Here is a 26,267-nt window from a genome sequence, read left to right on the forward strand (position 1 = left end):
TAAATGTGAGTATGCTCAATCTTCAGTTCTAGGCCTCTCACTCAAGGCAGGTTTCTGAAAAGTTAATTGACAGGAGTGAAAAGCTAAACTGGAGAGCTATAAAGAAAATATTGCCAGTTAATTTCTCTTTATTGTTTTGAGGAACAGTGTTTAGGATATGGAAAAAGAACCAGCAGTACTGTCCTCTTCTAAAACAACAGCTCATGCTATAATCAAGGAGAATCAACAAAGAAAAATTTGTAGAATTAGAAGGGAAATTTGAAAAGTTAAATGAAAATGAAGAGAATAGCAATCAAATTGCAAAGGAGAGTAGGAAACAATATCCAGACCCATTTTCTTTTTTTTAATTTGTTTTTTAAATTCCAGTATAATGTACAATATTGTATTAGTTTCAGGTGTACAATATACTGATTCAACACTTCCATACATTACTCAGTGCTCATAATGATAAGTGTACTCTTAATCTCCATCACCTATTTCACCCACCTCCTCTTTATTCCATTCATCTATTGATGGACACAGGCTGCTTCCATAATTTGGCTATTGTAAATAATGCTGCAATAAACATAGGGATCCATATATCCTTTTGAATTAGTGTTTTTATAGTCTTTGGGTAAATAGTCAGTAGTGCAATTACTGGATTTTAGGGTAGTTCTAAAATTTTTAATTTTTTGAAGAACCTCCATACTGTCTTCCATAGTGGCTGTACCACTTTGTGTTCCCCCTAACAGTATGTGAGGATTTTTTTTCTCCCCATCTTCACCAACACCTGTTTCTTGTGTTTTTGAGTTTAGCCATTCTGACAGTTGTGTAGTGATATCTCATTGTAGTTTTGATTTGCATTTCCCTGATGATGAGTGATGTTTAGCATCTTTTCATGTGTCTATTGGCCATCTGCATGTCTTCTTTGGAGAAATTTCTGTTCATGTCTTCTATTTTTAAATTGGATTATTTGGGGTTTTTTGGTGTTAAGTTCTATCAGTTCTTTTGGTGTTAAGTTGTATCAGTTCTTTATATATTTTGGATACTAATCCTTTATTAGATCTGTCATTTGTAAATATCTTCTTCCATTTGGTAGGTTGCCGTTTTAGTTTTGTTAATTGTTTCCTTTGCTGTGTAGAAGCTTTTCATTTTGATGTAGTCCTGATAGTTTATTTTTGCTTTTGCCTCAGGAGACATATCTAGAAAAATGTCTACTGCCAATGTCAAAGAAATTATTACCTGTGTTCTCTTCCAGGATTTTTATCATTTCAGGTCTCATATTTAGGTCTTTAATCCATTTTGAGTTTATTTTTGCATATAGTGTAAGAAAGTGGTCCATTTTCATTCTTTAGCATGTAGCTGTCTACTTTCCCAACACCATTTATTGAAGACTGTCTTTTTCCCCTTTGCACATTCTTGCCTCCTTTGTCATAGATTAATTGACCATATAATTGTGGGTTTATTTCTGGATTCTCTGTTCTGTTCTACTGATCTAAGTGTCTCTTTTTGTGCCAGTACTATACTGTTTTGATTACTACAGCTTTGTAGGATATGGATTGTGATACTTCCAGTTTTGTTCTTCTTTTTCAAGATTGCTTTGGCTATTGGGGGTCTTTTGGGGTTCTATACAAATTTTAGGATTATTTGTTCTAGTTCTATGAGAAATGCTGTTGGTGTTTTGATAGGGGTTGCATTAAATCTGTAGATTGCTTTAGGTAGTATGGACATTTTAACAATATTTGTTGTCAGTCCATGAACATGGAATGTCTTTCTATTTCTTTGTGTTATCCTCAATTTCCTTCATCAATATTTTATGATTTTCAAACTACAATTCTTTCACTTCCTTGGTTATTCTTATTCCTAGGTGTTTTATTATTTTTGGTGCAATTGTAAATGGTACTGTTTTCTTAATTTCTCTTTCTGCTGCTTCATTATTAGTGTATGGAAATGCAACAAATTTCTATCTGTTGTATCCTGCAACTTTAGTGAATTCATTTATTAGTTCTGGTAGTTTTTTGGTGGAGTCTTTAGGGTTTTCTATATATAGTATGTCATCTGCAAATAGTGAAAGGTTTACTTTTTCCTTCCTGATTTGGATGACTTTTATTTCTTGTTTTCTGATTGCTGTGGTTAGGATTTCCAGTACTGTGTTGAATAAAAATGGTGAGAGAGGACATCCTCATCTTGTTCCTGATCTTGGGGGGAAAGCTTTCAGTTTTTCACCATTGAGTATGATGTTAGCTGTGGGTTTTCATTAATGGCCTTTATTATGTTGAGGTACGTTCCCTCTAAACCTACTTTGTTGAGGGTTTTTATCAGGGATGGATGTTGTACTTTGTCAAATGCTTTTTTTTTGCGTCTACTGAAATCATTATATGGCTTGTATCCTTTCTTTTGTTGATGTGATGTATCACATTGATTCATTTGCAAATGTTGAGCCACCTTGCATCCTGGGAATAAATCCTACCTGATGGTGGTGAATGGTTTTGTTACTGTATTGTTGGATTTGGTTTGCTAATATTTTGTTGAGGATTTTTGCATTTATGTTCATCAGAGATATTGGCCTGCAGTTCTCTTTTGTGTGTGTGTGGTTTTGGTATCAGGGTAATGCTGGCCTCATGGAATGAATTTGGAAGGTTTTCTTCCTCTCCTATATTTTTGAGTAGTTGGAGAAGAACAGATATTAACTCCACTTCAAATGTTTGGTAGAATTTTCCCTTAAAGCCATCTAGTCTTGGACTTCTGTTTGTTGGGAGTTTTTTGATTACTAATTCAATTTCAGTGCTGGTATTTGATCTGTTCAAATTTTCTATGTCTTCCTGCCTCAGTTTTGGTAGGTTATATGTTTCTAGGAGCTTATCCATTTCTTCTAGTTTGTCCAATTAATTGGCATATAATTTTTCATAATATTCTCTTATAATCTTCTGTATTTCCGAGGTGTTGATTGTTATTTCTCTAATTTCTGCTTTTTTTTTTTTTAATTTTTTTTTTCAACGTTTTTTTTATTTATTTTTGGGACAGAGAGAGACAGAGCATGAACGGGGGAGGGGCAGAGAGAGAGGGAGACACAGAATTGGAAACAGGCTCCAGGCTCTGAGCCATCAGCCCACAGCCCGATGCGGGGCTCGAACTCACGGACCGCGAGATCGTGACCTGGCTGAAGTCGGACGCTTAACCGACTGCGCCACCCAGGCGCCCCTGCTTTTTTTTTTTTTTTTTTTTTTTTTGAGTTCTCTTTCTCTTTTGATGACTCTGGCTACTGATTAATTTTGTTGATCTTTTCAGAGAACCACATCTTGGTTTCATTGATCTGTTCTATTTTTTTGTTGTTGTTTTTGTTTTTTAGTCCCTATTTCATTTATTTCTTCTCTAATCTTTATTATTTCCTTCCTTATACTGGTTTTGGTTTTGTTTGTTCTTTTTTCTAGCTCCTTAGGTGTAAGGTTAGGCTGTTTGAGATTTTTCTTGCTTCTTGAAGCAGGTCTGTATTGCTATAAACTTCCCTCTTAGAACCACACTTGCTGCATCCCAAAGATTTTAGACCATTTTCATTTGTCTCCATGTATTTTTTTATTTCCTCTTTGATTTTTTAGTTGACCATTATTTAATAGTATGTTATTTAACCTCCATGTATTTGTGTTCTTTCCAGATTTTTTCTTGTGGTTGATTTCTAGTTTGATATCATTGTGGTTGGAAAAGATGCACGGTATGACTTCAATCATTTTGAATTTGTTGAGACTCATTTTGTGGCCTAACATGTAGTCTATTCTGGAGAATGTTCTATGTACACCTGAAAATAATGTGTATTCTGCTCTTTTAGAATGGAATATTCTGAATATATCTGTTAGATCCATTTGGGCCAATGTGGCATTCAAACCAACCCATTTTCTTATTCCCTCGATATGGCACATAAGAGTGCAAGTTATATTTAATCTGATACATGCAAATAAAAGTTCAAATAGAGTAGAAATTTTGAAATATTGCATGAAAGATGGAAATACAGTACAACCCAGAGGACTAGACTGAGGGGTAATATCTAAATTTTGCTTTAAGTTCTTACACTGATTTTCTGTGTGAGTTTGAGCAAGCGACTTAAACTTCTCTGGGCCTCAGTTTTATCATCTGTCAAATAAGAGAGTTGAATTATCTGAACTTAAAAGTTACATAGCAATATAATTCTATGGTACCTGATATTATATGGATTAGTTGTTTTCTAAAATATGTAGATAAGCAAATAAATTAGTCAGTGTAGTCTAACTGCTATAACTAACCCCAAATCTCTGTGCCTTAGAAATTAAAAGTTCATTTGTCTTATGTCATAATCCAATGGCTGACAGTGGTGGTGGTGGTAGTGGTGGAGACTGTGTTGAGGAGATTTTGTACACACAGTTATTCAGAGATGTTGTAGCTCTACCATTACCTACTTACTACCTTAGAGCCCTCCCCCAAGATCTTCTGGTTGAGCCAGCAATAAAGGAAGAAAGTGTGGAGAATTGTGCTGGAAATTACTTTAGGGACCAGGCCTGGAAGTAGCTGTATCACTTCCCATTGGCCAGAACTCTGTCCCATCTTCCCATCTAAGTGCAAGGGAGTCTGGAAAATATAATCTATCTGTGTGCCAAGGAACAGATGGAAAAGTGATCTGGTGAACACATAGCAGTTACCCTTCTTATCTACCTCATATAGGGTTTGCTATGCCTCCCACACATAGAATATAATCACTATTCTCAAGGGAACCAATGCAGAATTCCATCTAGCTCAAAGTCTTTGATTTCTGAATTATGCCCAGTCTTCCCTATCAGGTTCACCTGTGGCACTTGGGGTTTGGTGACCTATGAGCTAAAAATGTTAGATTCTTCCCCCTAAATGTAATGATCAAGCAGGATCTGGATGACCTCAATAAAAAATATCCCATGTGTTCGTGAATTGGGAAAAAAAATTATCAAAAATCTGAGAGGATTGAACAGTAATAAAACTTTCCTACTATTTTACCAGACTGTAGGAAAAGAAAAAAAATGATATATATTAAAGAAAGATCAACCCAGGATCTGCAGAGAGTAAAAAGGAGACTGTACCAAGGGTGTAGATCCCGCAAAAGAGACAAACCAAAAAAAAAAGACTTTTAACTATAGAGATTAAACAGATGGTTACCAGAGGGGACATAAGTGAGGGGGATGGGTGAAACAGGTGAAGGGGACTATCTTGATGAACATCTGAGTAATAATATGGAACTGAATAACCACTGTATTGTACACCTGAAACTAATATAAAGTATGTTAACTACATTGGAAGTAAAATTTGCAAAAAATAATGCAGAAAAAAGCTTACCTGAAACATTTTTTTTTAGTAAGTTTTACACCCAGTGTGGAGCCCAACATGGAACTTGAACTCACAACCCTGAGGTCAAGACCTGAGCTGAGATCCAGAGTTGGACACTTAACTGCATTAAACTATTCTATCTTTAAATTTTAAGGTCTTTCAAAAGACTTCAATATCTTCTGTAATATAAAAACCAGAATAATGTGAAGCTCTTTTTTTTTCTGGCCTTAAGCACCCCAAGGATTTCAATTCAATTTTCCAGAACTTTTGTTAGTGGAATGTAGTAACTATTAAATAGATAATACAAAAAAAATCTCATGTGTAAAGGAAAATAATGGGAGATACAGGACTACACCCTGGAATACTAATGAAGAGTCAGTATAAAAGCCACTATATTAATTTTCTATTGTCATGTAAGAAATTACTGTACACTTAGCAACTTAAAACAACACTTTTATACTATCTTAGAGTTCCACAGGTCAGAAGTTTGGGTGGGCTCAATTGGGTTCTCTGCACTGGGTCTCACAAGATTAAAATCAAGGTGTAGGTTGTGGTGTGCTCTTACCTGGAGGTCTTGGAGAAGAATCCACTTTCATGCTCGTTCAGGTTGGTGGCAGAATTCATTTCCTTGATGATGTAGAAATGAGGTCCCTATTTGCTTGCTTGCTGTCAACTGGGGTCCATTCTTTGCTCAAGAAGCTGCCTGCTTTTCTTCTCATCTGACTTATTCCATTTTCAAAGCAGCAATGACTCTTTGGGTTTTTCCCATACCTTTAATCTTTCTGACCTTCATGTCTACCATTAGCCAAAGAAAGCTCTCTGCTTTTAAGGGCTGATGTGATTACATTGGGCCCCCTGAGGTGATTTCCCTATTTTAAGGTCAACTTTACCATATTACATTACAGGAGTGATATTTCATATGCAAAGGTTTCAGGGATTGGGATGGGACATTTTGGAGAGGGGGAAATTCTACAAATTCTTTCTACTACAATTACTTACCTTTGATTAGATCTTGATTCTGCTTTCTGGGAGAAACTGCTATGTCCCATGTCCACTGACCTCTATAGCCCTTCATTGTATATAATCATCCTTGGCCACATTTGAGCTAGATCAAGCAGTATGCCCTCCTGTGGCGGGGGTGGGAGGTAGTAGTCTACCTTCTGTTGTTGTAAGCTGAAGATGGCAAAAGTTGTTTTCTAATTTGAACAATTGAACTTTTCCATCTTGGCTTGTGTTTCTTTGAAAGTACAATTCCCTCACAAACCTAGATTTCTGATCTTTTGCTTTCATTTGATTCCATGTGCTAATAATCATACCCCAAATCCTTTCTCAGTCATAATTCTCAAGATGTATTTCCTTATTTTCTCAGCTCCATCCCACTCTTTCTTTAATTTAATGGTTCCTACACTGAGTTCATTTGAAATTACAGGTGGAAGGGACACATCTTTAATCTGGCCTTTGCCATAGGCTGAGTTGATTTGAGTTCAACTGAAAAATTTTATTGGTTCTTTCCCACTGAAAGCTATTTTTATCCTTACTGTTTGGAGTTTAGAAACAGGCTTTCTAACCCTTCAATCTAAAAATATGTATTCTTTTTTCTTTTCCACTTCCAAATAGCCATTTTTTTCCTGAGTGCATTTTTTTTTTTTTTTTTTTTTTTTTTTTTTACAATACCTTGCCAAAGGCAGCCAATAAAGGATCACATACTTCAATACTTGGGCTTATTCTGACCATTTCTCCTAGGGCTATAGGCTGCCCATGGACTGCCTTTCAAGTTATCATGGGTAACCCCTTGCCAAGTATTTTTGTTTTATTCACTACATGCGTCACCATAATTCTAGCTCCTGATATTAGTTTTCTTGTTTTTTTGCTACTTGACTGCTAAACCAATGCCTCATATTTTGCAAATTTGCCATTGAAGCACCCCATTTCTGGCTCAAATCTATACATTAGTCAGAGTAGGCTAACTACTAGAACAAATATTCCTGAATTTCAGTGGCTTAATACACTATTTGATTTTTTGCTTATGTCACAGTTGAATTCTGTGAGTGGCCATTCAAAGATCCAGCTTCCATCTAGTGGTCCTGACATCTTCTTAGACCTCAGGTCCCCAGCTAAATCCTCTGAATTTAGTAGGCAGAGGGGGAATAAAGGCAATGTGAAATATTGGGTAGGAGAGTCTGTTTTTAGGAAATTATATCTGGAGGGTCTATATTCCCTTACATCTGGCTGCAAGAAAAACTGAAAAATGTAGTCTAGCTGTGGAAATCATGTTGGTGAAAATTTAGCAGTCTCTAGCACAGCAAAATGTATTAATTTAAAAAAATTAAAAGAGACATACACACAAAACAGATTCTTAAGTACAGAGGACAAACTAGTTGTGGCCAAAGGGGAGGTGGAAGGGGGATGGGTGAAATAAAGGGGATTAAGAGTACACTATTTCAATGAGCACTGAGAAATCTATGGAATTGTTGAATCATTGTATTGTATACCCAAAAAAGAAATCATGAACCAGGAAGGTGTAGGAAACTAGTATCAAGAATGACGAAGTGGAGAGAGAAAAGAACCAATTCAGCCCCTAAGAGGTAACCTATAGTATAGTGACCCAAGGGCTGGGGACTTTTGGCTTGGTTCTGGGAGGCACTAATATCCAAGAGGATCTGACTCAGGGTTGGGGTAAGACTGTGGCTTAGCTCCAGAAAATGAGGAGGCATTTGGCTACTGCAAAAGGTTTGGAAAGGTGCTTTTATTTTCAAACTCAGGTATGTGACACTCTGTAGTTTAATGCTAGCACACCTGTGTGAGGTTTAACATTAGGAACTGACAGTCAGTTATACATAAATCCAGCATCTCCCTCTCCATTTACTCTTCCAGGCTGTACACAGGATTTTGTGGTAGCCAGAAAGTGAAGGCCCTTTTAAGAAGTGATAACAAAAATGACACAAACAACACATCACTCTGAAACTCAAGGTAGGCACCCAGAGTCCTAGGGCTAAGCAGAAATGTCAGACTTCAGAGACATTTTGAGGGGAATTTTTATTTTAGATCAATATCACCATTGGAAATACAGGGGCCATTTCTCTCCATTTCATTGCTGCTTTGGAAACATTCCAACTGCTTCAGATCGATCTTTGCTTTTCAAAAAAGAAATGCCAGTGAGTACTTTTTCAGGAATGCCCTTGGAAATGTGGTTACTCTTACAGTTCTTTTCTTCAACCTCTCTTACTCATAGAGCACTTTGGGTGAGGGCCTATGTCTGGAAGTACTCTTGAAGGTTTTTCTGTGGAGCAGCTGGAGGTTCAGGAGCTCACTGTAGCTGTTCTCCTGACCTTTGTTTTAATTGGTAACAAAGGTTGGAACCCTGTGGCCAAGTGGACAATGGCCCAGTTCAGCCTGGTCCTTCTATAAGGGAGGCTGAGACTGGACATTGCCAGTATAGAGTCCTGCCCCACAGCTACTGTCTCTGGAGCTCCATTTGCATCGTGTCTGTGGCTCTGAGGGCCTAAAAGATTTTTCAGTGTGTCCAGTCCCCCTGGAATAGGCAGGGAAAACCATCCATCCAAATCCCCAAAGTCCCTCTGCTTTGATCTACACCTCTTTACCTTAATGGCACTTTCTTGGTCAACCCTGGCTTGGGCTTCTCCCACAGTGGTTTTTTAGTCACTGTAAAGGATGCCATTACCCTCCCCGCCCCTGCTCCCCACCCCCTCCCCCTCTGCAACAACAGCATGCTGTTTTATAGTAGGGCTGATCTAGGTGGGTCTTTCTGAAAGGAGTGGTTGCATCAAGCCCAGTACTTGAGCTTGGAAATTGTGTTGCTAGTTAGGTCTCATTTCTGCTCTCTCACAGAGTAGACTGAAAAATATTAGAATAAATTGAAGCTAATAAAGATGTTATTTTTCTCACTGAGATAGTGGCAATGATGGTGCTAGAACTGGGAGGTATGCAAAATGTCAGCTTCCCCAGGCTACTCTCCACAACCTTGAATGCTCACTTGTTCTTTTGATCAACATTTAATAACACCCTCCCATGCATCAGCAGCCATCATGCTAGGTACTTACCCCAGAGAATGGGTAAGATATGGTTCTTGTCTTTGAGGAAAAATAGGGAGACAGACACTTAAATAAGTCATTGTGATATACTGTCACAACAGTAAATAATGAAGATGTTTAAAAAGTGTCAGCAGAGGAGGGTGTAACCTATTATGTGGGGTATGGTAGGAAGTTGGAGGGAAGTCATCAAAGCCTGTGCGTCAGGGATAATTTTTGCACTTGGTCCTGAAGGGTGACCAGCAGAAAAGAGGAGAATGGCAAAAGAAAAACTAGTGAGTGGAGGAACAGAACTATGAGAAAACAGTTTAGTCTGGGAACCAGAAATAGTTTGGAGTGGTTGGAGGGCTACTTGGGGAAGTGGGAGTGAAACATAAGGCATGCAGTTAGGAGACCATTGGAAAAGGCAATTTTGTGCAGGGGCCAGTCTGCCTGGATATGAGTTCCAGGCCCATAATTTACTAACTGGATGTCCTTGGCAAGTTAGTTGTGTTTTTTTGTGCTTCAGTTTCCTTATCTGAAAATGGGGAGGGTGGTACCCACCTCATTGTTTTTTCTTTTCTTTTCTTCTTTCTTTTTTTTTTTTTTTTTTTGAGGATTAAATGAATTAATACCTATATAATACATAGAACAGTGTTTGGCTCATAGTAAGTTCTATATGAGTGTTAGCAACAAAACAAACAACATCAACAACAAAACAAAAACAAGAGCAGAACAATAAAACCCACAAGAAACCAACACCCCTCAAAACTGATAAGGGATGAATGAAGGCAGTGGCTGTAAAGGTGGAGCAAGAAGTCAAATTGGAAATGGGATGTGCTCCCTCAGTTTTATGCTGAACAATTAGAATGCTCTGAAATGTGTACTTGGGTTGGAAAACCCATTTGAACTGAAGCACTAAGGTGCAACTGCACATGTGGTTGTGGGTACACGAGGGCTGAAATCACACATGAGAGGTGGGTTCTCAATGGTAGAGGACAAATAGGGAATAGACTGTTGTACAACAGCTTAGAATTAGCACTTGAAATGGCGACCAGCAAGTTCACTGTTGCAGCCATGAGTTTTCAGTGTCTTCAAACATCTTAAATCAATGTGGAGAGCTCATTGAACAGGTGCCTGGTGACTGCCCCACACCTAGTGAAAAATCTGTGGGTTGTTTTATCCAGAACACACACCTAGAGCACACGTCTGGAGGGTTGTTGGCTTCATGCACATGCATGCTGTGTGTATGTGTGTGCTGTGTGTGCATACAGATGCATATATGTTAACTCACATCTTCCCATTTCATTTCAAGCACTGATCTAAATTCAGCCTAAATATTTTTCTGAGAAACCTTCCCTACTTCTGTAAAGAGAAACTCTGGTTCCAAAGGGGAGGCAGGGAGGCTGAAGAAGAGTCAGTGAGAATGAGATGGGAAATGGGATGATATTCATGTTGACTCCAAATTCTAGGTCTGATCCTCAAGGTCAGAGTTAGCCTTTGGGCATAATTCTTCTTGATTTCTGACTACAGAGAGGAAAAAGGGGAGGGAGAGTGAACTTCTTACTGTTTTCTGCAGTGAAGGTGTTTTATTTCCCCCTGCCATCTGAGCTAGGGACAGATGACTTTCCCTTCTGTTAGAGTTCCTTGGTGAAGGTGACTTCATCCGCCAGAAGTGTTCCCAGGACAGTTTTGTTGATCCTCCAAAAACATCAGTTACTGTGTATACATAGCTCCCACACGGTTGCTGAGTATGAAAGAACCCTGCTTATTTCCTGATAGGCTGGTGCCAGCATGCCCACAACTGGCCTGAAACATATGCTTGGGAAAAGAGCAGTCAGCTATGTGCTGGAGCAGGGCACTGACTGGGTGTCAGGTTTCCTACTGCTCTGCAGGTTGCTCATGCTGGAGTCCTGAGCTCCACCACGAGTCCCTCTGGGCTGCCGAGCAAGTTGATCTCCCATGGGGCCCATCAGCCTGCTCCACACAAGAGTTATAGGAACTGTAGAGTCCCAATACAACAGTCAAGACCAGCATCACTGTGGCCATCATCCAGATGACTTGCCAGTGCTGACACAGTTTGGGATACATGACTTGTAAGAAATGAACCAATTCTTCAAGTTTGCTGTCAAATGAAAAAATAGGAGAAGGGCTTAGTATATTGGGCACATTAAAAATTTTCCCCAGGTGATTCTGATGCCACCAGTCCATAGCCTTGATGTTGGGAGCTCCTGGGCTAGAATACTCCATTTACTTGTTTGATCATACATACATACATACATACATACATACATACATACATACCCTGATCTATTCATGAGATGTTCATTAATGTCTGAACTCTCCCAACCCCAGGATACAAGGTTAGCTGACCCACACTCCCTTGCATGCAGATGGGACCAGCATCTTTTCTGCACTTAGTGTTATTTAGTGATCAGTTTCAAGTTCTACTCTGTCCCCTGTCTCCGTGCTCCAGTGCATATTTTGTTCCACATCTGACTGTGTTCAGAATAGAAGAACTGTGCTAAACCCTTAGAAGACCCTCCATGTTCAATGATAAATGACAAGGAACCAGATCAACCTCAAGAGTTCACTTCAAACCATCCCAGGGGCAACCAGAAGACTAGTAGCCTCTAGCAACCTCTCAGTGGCTTATTCCAGATGTTTTCTCAACACCATTAGTCTTCATTCTCTTCATTAATCCCTTCTTCTCCTTCTTCTTCTTCTTCTCCCTTCTCCACTCTCTTTTTTCTCTTTCCTCCTTCCCTTTCATCTGTCTCCCTCTCCATTTTCTGGCTGCCTCATTCCCCCTTTCCTTCTTGCTCTCTTCCCAATTGCCTTTCAACTTCCCCTCTCTCTTTGTAGCCTAGTGAAAAGACACTTGGTCATATGACCTGCTTTACAGAATCTATTCTTCAAGCTCTGTAGAGAAATCCTGCACACATTCATTAGGCTAGAATTTTTTCCTGTTTCCAATCCCTGATCTATGTTTTATAATAATGTAAAAAATAAGGTTACTGAGGATCACCAAATGGAGGTGAGAAAAGTGACAAGAAGGCTTTCTGAAGGCTCACGTAGATACCGAAATATGTGGGCCATTTGCTGAGAAGTAGACAGCTCTAATATAGTTTGTAGAAAAAATATGCCTAATGACCCATGGAAAAAACTCAACAAATACCTTCCTTGGAAAGAGACCAGAGGCTCTGAGTGCCTGTCTTGGATGCTAAGGTACTGATTGGTATCTCTTCCACATGGAAACTATTCAATGATTGTTTCAGGAAGAGTTAAGCAAAGCCAAACAGCGCACATTAGCTGAGGTGAAATTCACTGGCCATTTTCACAACTGTTGGGAAGGGATAGCTTGGAAATGGAAGATTTTTTTCTTTCATCCCTATTTAGAGTCCTTAGTTTCTACTTAGATATAATTGGATGCTAAAATGCAGTCCTTTTGGGCCATATTCCATGCTCCAAAACAAGTATCTAGGGTTGGGAGAATCCCACTGTAACCCTACTCTTAAGTGGGACTTCAGAGGAGGATGCCAAGATCTAGCTTTGTGACCCTTAGCTGGTCCCTAATTTCTAGCTTATAAAAGAATAAGAAATAGAATTAGATTAGAAATGGAATCCCTGTGGAAATCAATTTTTTTTAATCTCCTATAGGGAGGGGTGAAGTGGCTTCCCCTTCACCTGGGCCTAGGGAGAGGGGCTTCAGAGACACTGCTGGAGAATTCAACATGTTGAGGTCTGGGGGACACAGTGGACTGGTGTGTGCCTCACACATGAGCAATTCGAAGAGCAAAAATCTTTCTGATGTGCTTGATGGCATCAGAATAGTGGGCCATGATAGAGAAAACTATCCTACCCATAGTGGGCCAAAGGTACATGTTTCACCTTGACTGGATATAGTTAGGATAAGGAGAGATGGCTTGGGGCATCACAGATCCTGCTCAAAATTTCTACCTAAAAGCTGAACAGTAAAGATATACTTCCAGCTGCCTGAGGACTGAGAGGGATTTTAAGTGGCCAGCTAGCTAAAAGACATGCATTCAACCTCATAGAGGGACCAGCAGCTGAGCGGATCTCAGCCACGGTGTGAATGTGTGTGTATGCTGGGAGGTGGGAGGAGTAGTTTTCTCTAGAGGTCCCATAAAGCAATGCACTAATCAAAGTCATCAAGTCAGCTTTAAACCCCTGCCAAGCCGTGGAGCCTGCTCACAGTACAATTCAAGTAATACCTTTCCTACCCCTTCATCTCAATTCCCTTTCCCAGAATTGATTCTAGAGAGTCAGGTGCTGCATTTGGTGAAGCTTAGGCAGGGGGGAGGGTAGAGACAAAGAAACCATGCTCCCCTGCCTGCTATATAGGCTTCCTTCTTGAAGCAGACGAGTTGGGGGAGAAAAGAGGTTCAATTTTTAAGTTCAGGCTTTTGACTATTTTAGGGAACTGGCTATTTTAATTAATGAAATGAGATTATTCTTGGAACTTAAACTTGACAAGAGGAGTTCTGCTTTCTGAGAGTTACTGGAAAAGTAAAGGAATCTGCCTAACATTATCTTAACCCCATGGAGCAGATTTGAATAGGCAGAAAAGGCTAACATTTTCTATTGCACTTTGTTTCTCTTGTTTAATGTATCATATAAATGTCAGAAGACTGTATTCTCTATTTTAATATAGTTAAGATATTGGGTTGATTCACCCTATGTTCATTTAAGCTGATACTCCAGAAAATACTATTTATAACAGATTACATTATTATACAATTAATGCTTGAACAAGTTGGAACTGTATGGGCCCACTTTTATGCAACATTTAAAAAAATAAATACAATATAGTACTGTAAATGTATTTTCTCTTCCTTACAATTTTCTTAATAACATTTTCCTTTCTCAAGCTTACTTTATTGTAAAAATACACTGTACAATATGTATAACATACAAAATATGTGTTAACTATTATTGGTAAGGCTTTAGGTCAACAGTATGCAATTAGTAGTAAGTTTTTGAGGAATCAAATGTTATACTTGGGTTTTTTACTGTATGGAGGATGGATACCCCTAACCCTCACATTGTTCAAGGGTCAACTGTATATTATTATAACAGAGGAGAAATTCAGACAAAAAAGACTATAGTGTTTGATGTGGAATCTCTTAACTAAGGTTCACTGCTGGGGTTAGCCCAGTATTTTTAAAATACATTAATTAGGATGTGGAACTTTTAATAACTTTAGACCTTCCTTATTAATGCAATGCCAAAATTTCATGGGGAAAATCATGTTTGAGTGCAGGTGCCTGCAGGCAACCATATGTCTACAGGACTCAGGAATGATTGCCTGGCATTGAAGACAACAGGCTCTCAGAGCCAGTCTCCTTTGGTGACAGGTGAGGAAGGAGCTCTATATAACTATGAGCAGGCAGTTCATATGCTAGCAGTGTTAGTTGTTACAGACAAGATGATGCCACACCCTGGGCCTGAAAAGGGGAAGCTACACCCCTGTAATGAAGGACAAGGACACTTTTGAAGGCTGTGCTGATGTCTGGTATCCATCATTTAAGATACAAGCATGTTCTCAAGATCAAAAAGTAAATCGAGGAGGGAGAAAAGGTTAGGAGAGAGAACAAGTCCTCTCAGGATTGGCAGGACCAAGAGGACACTTTTGGATGATGGATGTGAAAGACAGCCATTGCCATGTGCTGCTGACCAGGAGATAGACAGAGAGGGACTCAGGCCCAGACTTACTTCCCCTGCGGTTTCACAAAATGGGACAGAGCTACTCATTGGCTGAGATCAAATTAGCTAGATAAGGATTCCAGTCCTGTGCTTTGTAAACCAAACTGTTTATATCCCATGTACCCTATTTAATTTTCTTTTGTTCTTTCTTGGTATGTGGAAGTGTTAGAAGTTCTAGCCTGTCTTAGCTGTATTCAAAGAAGCCAAAGAAAGAGCTGTTGTCCAGGCCTGGGCTTGACTACATTAAAGTGACCTCTAAAAAAATGTAGTGATCTCTAAAAAATAAGAGCAGAGGTAGATTCCTTAAGGAATCTACTCCTGGGGCGCCTGGGTGGCGCAGTCGGTTAAGCGTCCGACTTTCAGCCAGGTCACGATCTCGCGGTCCGTGAGTTCGAGCCCCGCGTCGGGCTCTGGGCTGATGGCTCAGAGCCTGGAGCCTGTTTCCGATTCTGTGTCTCCCTCTCTCTCTGCCCCTCCCCCGTTCATGCTCTGTCTCTCTCTGTCCCAAAAAATAAATAAACGTTGAAAAAAAAAAATTAAAAAAAAAAAAAAAGGAATCTACTCCTGAAATCATTGTTGCACTATATGCTAACTAATTTGGATGTAAATTAAAAAAAATAAAATAAAATAAATAAGAGCAGGGGACCCCCAAGAGGAAGAGATGTAAGGAGACTAGAATCCAGTTGCTTGGAGTAGGGACTGTGCTTTCACTGTCAAAACTTAGGGGTTCTTTCATTAGGGGAGATGGTGCATCCTAGCATAGGTTTGCTTTCAACAGGGAAGGATTTTCTCCAGCTCTCCTAGACTGCTCTTCCCTTGAACACTAGGCTTGACCCATGCAGGCTGAGACCTCTCACTCTGGCTGAATCTTCCACCAAATGGGCTCTATTGACTGTTCCTATGTGCTTTGAAGCATATCTGTCTCACTTCTAATCTTCATTCTATTAACTTACTCACTGCACACATGTGATTTCAAACTAACTGGTCAAGCAATGAGGCACAGACACATACCCTGTTTGAATTTTAGCAGCTGAATGGATAATTATCATTTTGGCAGGAGCCACCCTGGACTCCAAGATAGCCTGGGTGGGGGTCTAAAAACAAAGATTTTAATGAAGTGTTCCAGGTTTTCTATAACCACATTTCTAAAAATCAAAACTGAAGACTAATAGAAACAGTAAGGCAGAATGTATGAAATTGGGGCTATGGTTAAAATCCAGGACCCTTATGAGGGCACAATTAGGACAAGATGCAGGATCTATTCAATATTTGTTTACATGTTTAATGTTTTCCCCCGATTTAGGGAAACAGACACTTGAAGTATAAAGTATATCAAAAAAGAAAGCCCAAGTATTTCCAATCCAAGTGGAACCTGTTGGAGACTCACCTTTGCCAATGAGTTGAGTGGGTCTCCTACCCCTATGTGTTCTCTCTGCTCCTGTTCCTGTAAGAAACCACCTCTAAGGCTTCATGACAGCTCCCTTAACCTTGGCTCTTTCATGGGAATATCTGGGAAATGAGCTAACTGTGGTTGGGCTAGGGGGGACTCCAGTCAGTTTCTTAGTCCTAAGTTCTTGATTGCTGTTGGCCTCACTCTTGACCACCTCTGACCCCTCAGCTCTTGAAAACATTTCTTTTTTAACTATTTTGGCTCCTTCCTCTGCTTCTTTCCCAAAATAAGTGCCCTTCTTGGTTTCTATTGGCTGCTCACTTGGACCCTAGACCCACTGTTGCCCTGGAGTAGCACCTCTCAGGATGCTGTGCAGTTAAATAAATTGTGACCCATTTCAGCAATGGCAAGGGCTCCAACCTGCTTCTTTGGTTCTTTTCCTCTTCCTCAGTTTCTTCTGCCTCTTCAGCTTCCTCAAGACTCTCACCTTTCTGTTCTTCTTCCTCTTCCTTCAGGTCTTGAAGCTCTTTGGTCTTCTTTAGACCTTCCTGGTATCTGCAGGGTGAAAAGTAACAATGGAGTCTGGAAAGGCGAGGCACAGAGCATCTTTTCCTGAGTTCCTAGAGGTGGGAACTTGAACACCTCCAATAATTATACACTTCCTGTAGTTCTACACAACAGGAAAAAGCTGGGAAGCTCCACTGAATCCCAAGGTGGCTCATGTCAGTGCAATTTCCCCTCATTCCTCACTCATCTTTCCTGTTTATATGTGAATATGTGGCAAAATTGACAGGGAAAAATGTAGGTGCAGAGTCTCCTGATTGTGTTCTTATCCTACAAAATATTCAGCAGGGAGAACAGTGTGTTTGCTTTCTGTGTAACCTGGATGCTTCAGCTTTTCACCTATAAAATGGACAGGGTGGCCCCCATTTCATGGCTATGGGAATGTTTTGAGGCAGTGCCAGGCATATAGCTTGACCTAGGGAAGGTGACACCCATCACAATAGCTTGTTGGGAAGTTTTATGGAAGTGATAAGCACATACTAGGCCTAGGGAGGTACTCAGTAAATGTTTACAAAGTCAAAGGAGGTATTTACCCCCGTACATGCTTAGTATAGAGGATAGTTGTGGGTAAAAAGATGGCTTCCAAAGAGACATCTTTCTGATGTTATTCTTCTAGGATCAGTATTACCCTGAACATATTCTTTTTGATTGTCCTACAGCTGAATGTTTAAGGCAAGCTCAGTTTGGCTAGGGAAATTCCACCACATTGTATATGACTGCCATATAGATGCCCACAAGTTCCATGTAAGTGGGAAGCTATGTCTCTCTGAGAAGCTGCGAAGACTTTCTTCACAGAAATGTGAAGAAATGGATGTGTAGAAATGGATGTGAAGAAAAGGATGCTATGCCAGAATTATGTTAGAGATAATTCTCTACTTGGCTGGACTTGGGCCCTCCTCAGTACTCCGTCCCCTCAGTGACTGACAATGGGCCACAGTGTTACTGAAGCTCAATAGGGGACAGTTGGAAGTTGAGGGGACTCCAGTTTACAGGAAGAAGAGATGGCAGGGGAAGTTCTAAGAAGTAGAGTTACAGCTGCTCCTGGGATTGTTGGTAGCAATATGACTCCTCTGAGCACGTGTCAGGAAGCCTCAGGCACCACCAAGAGGAACCCACCCAGGGGCCTTAGTTCCAGACCATTCTGAGCAGTGGCATCCTGGTGGCTTTCTGCCTAAAAAGAGGGCAGTCTAATTATTGCCTAACCACACCCTCTCACCCTGCTTCCTCCTGTCCTTCCTGTGGAACAGTACTGCTCTTTTCAGTAGTTCCTTACTGAAGCAAGGAGGTCCTAGGGCCACTGGTTGCTTCCCTAAATCCTCTAAGAAACAGGAAAAGCACATGGCAAGGTATCTTCTGAGACCTACCAGGTGACCTCTGGGTGGACAAAGTCTGACTCACCCCTTGTTGTAAGCTTCTTCCTCCATCCTGGCCGTGGTCTCCTGGCTAATATCCACGCAGCTCAAAGTTGGCATGGGAGCAGAGGCTTCACAATCTGGGTCTGCATTTGTCTTTCCACTAGTGAGAAGAGGGAAGTACAGGGTGTCCTTTCAGGGAAAGACTCGGTGTCTGAAAACCAAACCATGTCTTTGGCCTGATTCCTGATCAGAAGTGAGGAAACTCATTCTTGATTGAGTTCATTTCAATCCTTCTACTTTGAGACAAGATTTTATAAAGGTCCTCACCCAAGAACCCTCCCTAGACATCCAAACATCAAATAATGTTTGGGTATTATCCCAGGTCCCTTTTTCTTCATGCTCTGAAATCCACCTTTATTCTTACTCCAGGAGATGCTATAAGTGGACAGATGGTTTTTGGGAGCTCCACAGCACTTAGATTAGGAAGATGGAGGTGGACCAAAATGTTCAGAGTTATTCCATTCCTGTAGTCCATCTTTTGCTTCATTCATTTAAATATCTACTGAGTACTGACTAAGTCACAGGCACCTTGCAATGTGCTAGGGATACATCGGATGATTAAAAAAAAAAAAAGCATTTTTCAACATGAGCTTAGCGGGAGAGAATGCCCCAAAAGAGGAAGGAAAAAAATATGTAGTTAATTATAGATTGTGATAACTTTTATGAAAGAAACAAACTCTGTGGTGCAGAAAACAATAAGGGGAGGATATTCTTAGATTGAGTGCTCATAAAAGACCTCTCTGAGGTGGAGTAACTGAAACACAGACCTGAAAGGTGAAAAGTCAGCCATATCTGTAGCAGAGGGGAGATCATCCTCGGGGGAGGTTGCAGGATATGTGCAGACCCTGAGACACAAAAGATGTAAAGATATTTGAAGAACTAAAAAGAGGCAATGAGGCAGGAGTTAGCTTTTGGACAAGATAAATTTTCCATGCCAGTGAAGTATCCAGGTGGAGATGTCAAGTAGGTAGTTGGATATACCAAAGTGAGTTGGAGAAGAGCTCTAGAGGCTAGAGATACCGTTTGGTGTCATCAGAATATAGATGACATTTAAAGCCAGGGGAATGGATAAGATTGTCTAGGGAGACAGTTTGAGGAAACATGAGAAGAGGACCCAGAACCAAGCTCTGAGCAGCTCTGCTGTTAGCTCAGGTGGAGAAAGAACCTACAGAGGAGACTGAGGAGTAGCAGCCAGAGAGGTAAGTGGAAACCAGAAGAGTTGTGAAGTCCTGGGAACCAAGAGAGGAGACCATGTCAAGGAGGAAGAGTTAAGTGTGTCACACATTCACTTCTGAGAGTCCACGTCAGATGAGTCCAGAAAAAGTGATTATTAGATTTGATAATATGGAGGTCAAGAGGAGCTTTAGTGAAATGATAGGAGCCAAAGACAGATTGAAATGATGAGAAAGAGGAAGATCTAGACACAATAATTTGATTGAAAAGGAGAGTAAAAGAGTGTGTTGTGAAGATACATAGCTGAAGAAGTGGGTCAAGGGATGAAAGCACATTTGAATTTGGATATAAATGTTCCAGTCGAAAGGATGAGAGAAAGGGGATGACCAAAGGAACAAATTATTTGAAAAGAGAGGTAGGAAAGACCTACCTTAGAAAGGTAGATAAACTTTCCTCCAAAGGGAGGAAAGAGATTGAAGATGGTGGGCTGGGGATCTGGTGAAGGAAGAGGAGAGGGCTCCTATCTAATAGCTTAAATTTTCTCTATAAAATGTAAGACAAGGTCATATGCTGAGAGTGAGTGGCAGAGAGGCCTAAGAATGTTTGAGAAGAGAGGAGAAGGTATATGAGTCATGTGAGAAGGAGGAAAACAAATATGCTAGAAAATCATAGTAGGATGGCTGGCAGTGCTAGGAGTCCATTTGAAGTATGGGAGCATGAGTTTAAAGGAAGTATCCTGATGGCCATGCCTCCCCTATAAATCCTGCAGCCCACCTACATGTCTGAAATCCCAATGGGAGTCATGTCTTGGAGGAGCCCTCAAACAAGGCAAAACAGTGAGCTGAGCTTTTCAGCCAGGACTCTGAAAGACCGCAGCTGCTATCTGCCCGCACCTCTCAGATAGGCTTTACGAGTGAGCCTTATATTTTCTCATTCTTGGCATCAGTTTCCCACCTCATAGTTTTCCTCAGACCTTGTAAAATTTACATTTCATCAGGATGGAAACCAAAACCCATTGTGAACAAGAAAGATAACACTCTAAAAATATCAGCTATTCATAACATTTCTCCTTTTGCAAATTACATTATCCACTCCCTTCCATGTGACCTTTGCCTAATGTGCAGTTTCCTATTTGTGCAAATGATTGGAACAGAGAAGAAAAACATAGTTACAGCCAAGGGCAGGGAAAGCAATTCTTTTATGAAATATATTTATATATTAGAAATGAAATAGCGATATCAGGCTTTTAATTTCTTTTACCTGCTGCTGACAACCCAAGAGGTTAGTGACAAACATGCATGAAGGAGGATAGTGGAGTGTAGAGGAAAAGAACCTACATGAGGCAAACATGGGTTCAAATTCCAGCTCCAATATATGCAAATTCTTAACTCTTACTGAACTTTAGATTCTTCAACTGTAAAATGAGGATAATATTATATGTACCTGATGATAGTAGGATAGGAATTAGTGAAGAAATGAAACGGGCACCTGGCTCAGTGAATTAAGTGTCTGACTCTTGGTTTTGGCTCAGGTCATGATCTCACTACTCACGAGTTCAGGCCCTGCATTGGACTCTACACTGACACTGTGGAGCCTGCTTGGGATTCCTTCTCCCTCTCTCTCTGCCCTTCCCCCACTCACTCTGTCTCTCTGTCTCAAAAATAAATAAACATTAAAAAAAAAAAAGAAATATAGGTAAATTTTTTGGAATATGTTACTCAACTGATATTTATTATCATCATCATCATCACAATTAGTTATGTAACAAATTTATTGGTAAATTTTGGGAGCAATCTGAGGTTCTTTCAAACTTGATCCATAAAAATATCCAAGCTGATAAATACCAGGTGATTATTTACATCTTTAATGGAGAGCTGGATTTATATTACTCTGACATTTCAGAATCAAAGGAATTCAAACTTTCACTGTCCTCAGGTCACTGCTCTCTGGAGACTAAATCTTTTCCCTGGTAGATCCAGGAAACCCATTTCAGTGACCCTTTAAACATATGGGTCTTCTGTCCAGAGTTCAACTGACCCAGGTTGAGTTGATCACCCTGTCTGACTCAGCTCACTTCTGGGGCTTTAGTTCTTAACATGCTTTTACATACATCCTCTCACTTGACCCTCTCAATGATAAGAGCTAACATTTATCTTATGTATCAGGCTCTGTGGTAAGATTTCACTTAAGATTCATGAATGACCCATGAGATAGGTAATACTATGGTTCTCAGTTTGACAGGTGAGGAAACCAAGGCTCAGAGAGGTTAAATCACCAGCTCAAGATTACACAACCAGTGTGTGGTAAAGCTTGAATTTGACCCTGTGCAGCCTGACACCTGGCAAATGACTTGTGTAAGTTCACATTATTGGTGGTTAGTGGGCCTGGCTGGGAATCTCACTTTGGTCTTCTAAATTCATGTCAAGGTGCATTTCCCACAACTTCTTGAGCTCTCCCTTTCAATAGAAGTATTTTTCTGGGGCTCTGAGTGGTGTGTGAGGTTTCACGATCCCTGCTGAGTGAAGCTATTCTTGCCCTTACGCTGGGCCATGGCCTAAGACACTGCCCTTCTTTTAAAGGGTGCTTGTTTAGAATGTGAGATGGGTTGGGAGAGGCTTTGTTTTAATAATGGACATTGAGTGGGAAGTAGGGGAAACACACAATATGTAAAATGTTTGTTATTATCTCTAGACTCTTAGACTGAACTAATCATTCCTTACATATCTTCTCTAACTACCTGGAGGTTTCTTGCTGTGTATCTTTAAGACTCAGATCAAATACCGTCTCCTCTGTGGAAGCTTTGCCAGTGTTTTCACCTCTCCTGTATCTTCTGTTTAAAGGTGATCTCTCCTTTCCTCTATGTCCTCATGGTACTTCTGTTACAGCATAACTCAGAAAGAGGGCATTTTTATGTTTTATATACATGTCCGTCCTCCATATGACTGGGATCACAGGGAGAGAGACTGCACTTGAATTATAATGGTGCTTAGCATACAGTAAGTGCCTTTAAGTGTTTGTTGAGTTACACTGGCTTCACTGTGGCTTATCCAATCTGCCTATTAATCTTGTAAAATGGGCAGGTACTTTCTGTAAATGGCTATTTCCTGAGAACCCAGTGTTTGGATTGAGCCGAAGGAATCTCTATTCATGGCTGTAAACTTGGAGCTGAGCACAGCCTGTGCCCACCCTAGAGATTTCTGGGCCAAACACTCATGGATCTTGGCATCTATTCCCAGCCTGAATTCTTGCATGCTTTCTCTCTGGGATGATTCATTAAAATGAGGCTCATTGTTTTCTCATGTCCACTGGGTCAAAAATGTTTGTCATTGTGCTCAGTTCTCAGTAATGCGAGGGCCTCTTTAGTCAAAGTGTATTGTTTAACTGGGAGGTATGTGGTAAACAATATTTGAAAGCGACTGCAATTCTTTCCAGTGGACAGATCTTACCTTTTTGGGTTCAGTGATGTCTCTAAGCCACTCCCATTGCCATGACCCTCTCAGACAAGCTCAGCCAGGGGAACTAAGCTAGAAGACCTTCCTTATTCCTGTTACTCAGTCCCAGATTTCTGGGGTACAATACTAGTTGATGGAGGGCCAGTTCATTCCAGAATACTATCAGCAAAGGGGAGTTGTTTACTATACACATTTGATGTCATATAGAGCCTTTAAGCAATTTACCCTGGCTGCTTCAAAAATGTAGAAAAGTATTTATTTTAGAGATTATAGTGAATATTTCTCTGTGATATATCATTATAATGACTCTTTTTATGAAACTAATGCCATATATCATTCACATCCATGATTTTTCTAGTCCCTCAGTGAACTGCTCTGTGTACACTCTCTGCTCTCACCCCACACTACTCCATGGCCAGCCAGTCATCAGGTCATTCACAGTAGCTCACAAGGCTTCTTATAAAAATAGCCTTTAAATGCATCCTGTTGTCTCCAGTCATACTGAACTTCTTTCCATTCTTCTAGTTGGAAGGTCTATTAAGAGGTTAAAAGCATGAGTTCTGCTATCTACTCAGGCAAGTGATTTCTCTGTTTCAGTTGCCACATCTGTAAAATAGGGATAGTATACCTACCTCAGGGGTGTATTGTAAAGATTAAATGAGATCATTGATGTAAAGCAACTAGAATAGGACTTGGCATAAAGTAAGCATGCTGTAAATAATAATAGTAATTATCACCACCATCATTATTATAATTCCTTGACTACTCCATTTCTTGCCTCAGAGCCTGGAACATTGTTAAACTCCAGTTCACTTGGTTAAACTACATAGCCTTCAGGTTTAAAGGCTTTTACTTTATTTTTTTAATTAATTAATTAATTTATTTATTTATTTATTTATTTTTAAATTTTTAATTAAATTTGTTTTTTAATTTACATCCAAGTTAGTTAGCATATAGTGCAACAATGATTTCAGGAGTAGATTCCTTAGTGCTCCTTACTCATTTAGCCCATCCCCCCTCCCACACCCCCTCCTGTAACTCTCTGTTTGTTCTCCATATTTATGAGTCTCTTCTGTTTTGTCCCCCTCGCTGTTTTTATGTTATTTTTGCTTCCCTTCCCTTGTGTTCATCTGATCTGTGTCTTAGAGTCCTCATATGAGTAAAGTCATATGATATTTGTCTTTCTCTGACTGACCAATTTTGCTTAGCATAATACCCTCTAGTTCCATCCACACAGTTGTGAATAGCAAGATTTCATTCTTTTTGATTGCCGAGTAATACTCCATTGTATATATATACCACATCTTCTTTATCCATTCATCCATTAATGGACATTTGGGCTTTTTCCATACTTTGGCTATTATTGATAGTGCTGCTATAAACATTGGGGTGCATGTGCCCCTTTGAAACAAAAGGCCTTCACTTTAAAAGTACATTCCTAGAGGAAACATTTTCTGAGGCTCACCTCCCCCCACCTATAGGAAATCTGGGTTAAGGCACTCATTGTGTGTTGTTGCCTTAGCAACCTGTACTTCCTTATGGTATCACATTGTATTATACTGGGCTGTTTCCCATATGCCTTTCCCATTAGACTGTGAGCTTCTGAGTGCATTCTAGATGCTTAGACCTTGGTGATTAATTGTTGAGGATGACAGAATAAAAGTCTATGAATAAATAGCTCTTCCTACTTGGGGAACTCATTGTGAGCTTTATTCTGTTTTCTGTTTTAATCTTTAAGATTAACTTTAAATATTGCTCTCTATATCTTCCTCTAATTCTACAGGTCTCTAGACTTTTGTTGAGTGAAGAACAATTTACTATGAGGTGACCTACAAAAACAACACTCAGAATTCTCTCAAATCACATTGGTCAGTGCAATCAGCTCTCAGATATTTGCTTGAGAAGCAGCCACAGGTAATTTCATCTTCTTATCATTTTTCACCTTAGTCACTTCCCTTCCTGCTTAGTTAGTTACTGTATACTTAGGGAAATGTGAAATCACTTTAAATCAAGCCCATTGTAACAATCTAGAAAACAATGTATATTAACTTATAATGTATTTTTTTTTCTCTTTAACACTATGGAGAAGGTAGCTAGAATTGACTGTACTTGTGTTAGAATAGAAGATATGAACTTATTTTCAGTCACAGATTGCCTCATTGTTAGCCTGTTGGCAATCTATTAATGTTTCTAGTTTCATGAATTCAGATGGAAACCACTTAGCACCTTTTATAAATCTAGAGCAGAAAAGCTATTGTTAGTCTTGAATCCCTCCTCTTTGAATATGTCCTCCCCTTTTTGCAGCCATCCTTATAGGCTGGGTATATCCCCAATAGCCACAGCATGGGTAATATATCATGGTGGTCTCTTTGAATAGAAAAGGGTGAATTGTAGATACCTTCCTGGAGCTTATTGCTTGACTTGTCTCTATCCTCACCCTTGGAATGGTGATGCCACTACTGATCCTCATCCTGTTGTCATTTCTGATTTGGGGCTGATGCTTTGCTGTCCTTAATTTCCATCTCACTTTCTCCTACCAAGGATAGCTCAGATTCTTGATGATCCCCACTGCCTCAGACCAAAGCTCTCAGCTGGACTGAGCAATAGTTCTACAGAGTCCAGGTCCTGATCCATCATGATTAGAGTCTGTTTCAAAGAGTTAGGACATAGATCTTTTGCCTTGGTTGATTCTGTAGGCTAAGAATGGAGAGCCTTATTGGTGACTCTTCTGGAGAAGGGGTTTGTGTATCCAAAGGCAGGATTGGAAGGGAGAATTTTAGTGTGCTTTTCACTCAGGGAATCAAGTGACCATTTTTCGAGAGATTCAGAGATCATGGAGTAGACATTATGACTCTACGGACTTGATAAGTTTCTGTAACCTTGGTTACTTCCACATGGTTGTTAGTTTGTCACCCCTTTTTAATTTCTTTGTAATTATCAAGAAGCCAAGGAAACAAAGAAAGAAACAAAAGTACCCTATGCAACATGAAGGAACGGTAAGCTTATACAGGGTGAGGTATCAAAGTGAGGAGTTGCTAGACAAACTTCAAGACTAAAGTGGGATGAGTCATTATGGAGTGATAGGTTGGTGGTTGCATATACTGAGAGGTGAGCAAAATAGACTGATTCTGGGAGTGGGGAGCTTGGGAGGTTATCTATAATGAAAATGGGCCCAACATAGACTTTCCTTGCCAAGTCAAGCAAAACTATTCTAACA

At 40.0% G+C, this 26,267-nt stretch overlaps 1 protein-coding gene across 1 annotated transcript in view; it reads right to left on the reverse strand.

Moving 5' to 3' along the window:
• Positions 1 to 9,782: 9,782 nt before the first annotated feature.
• Positions 9,783 to 26,267, reverse strand: part of IRAG1 (inositol 1,4,5-triphosphate receptor associated 1) — a 117,097-nt gene continuing 100,612 nt past the window's right edge. The window contains 3 exon segments of the mRNA XM_047070566.1: positions 9,783 to 11,454; positions 16,867 to 17,001; positions 18,409 to 18,525. Coding sequence (XP_046926522.1) covers positions 11,211 to 11,454; positions 16,867 to 17,001; positions 18,409 to 18,525 — 496 coding nt within the window. The 3' untranslated portion in view covers positions 9,783 to 11,210.

The sequence above is a fragment of the Lynx rufus genome, unplaced genomic scaffold (genome assembly GCF_022079265.1).
Source record: "Lynx rufus isolate CCGP_SWC_20201006 ecotype Redwood Valley unplaced genomic scaffold, mLynRuf1.p SCAF_9, whole genome shotgun sequence".
In the NCBI taxonomy this organism is placed as follows: Eukaryota; Metazoa; Chordata; class Mammalia; order Carnivora; family Felidae; genus Lynx; species Lynx rufus.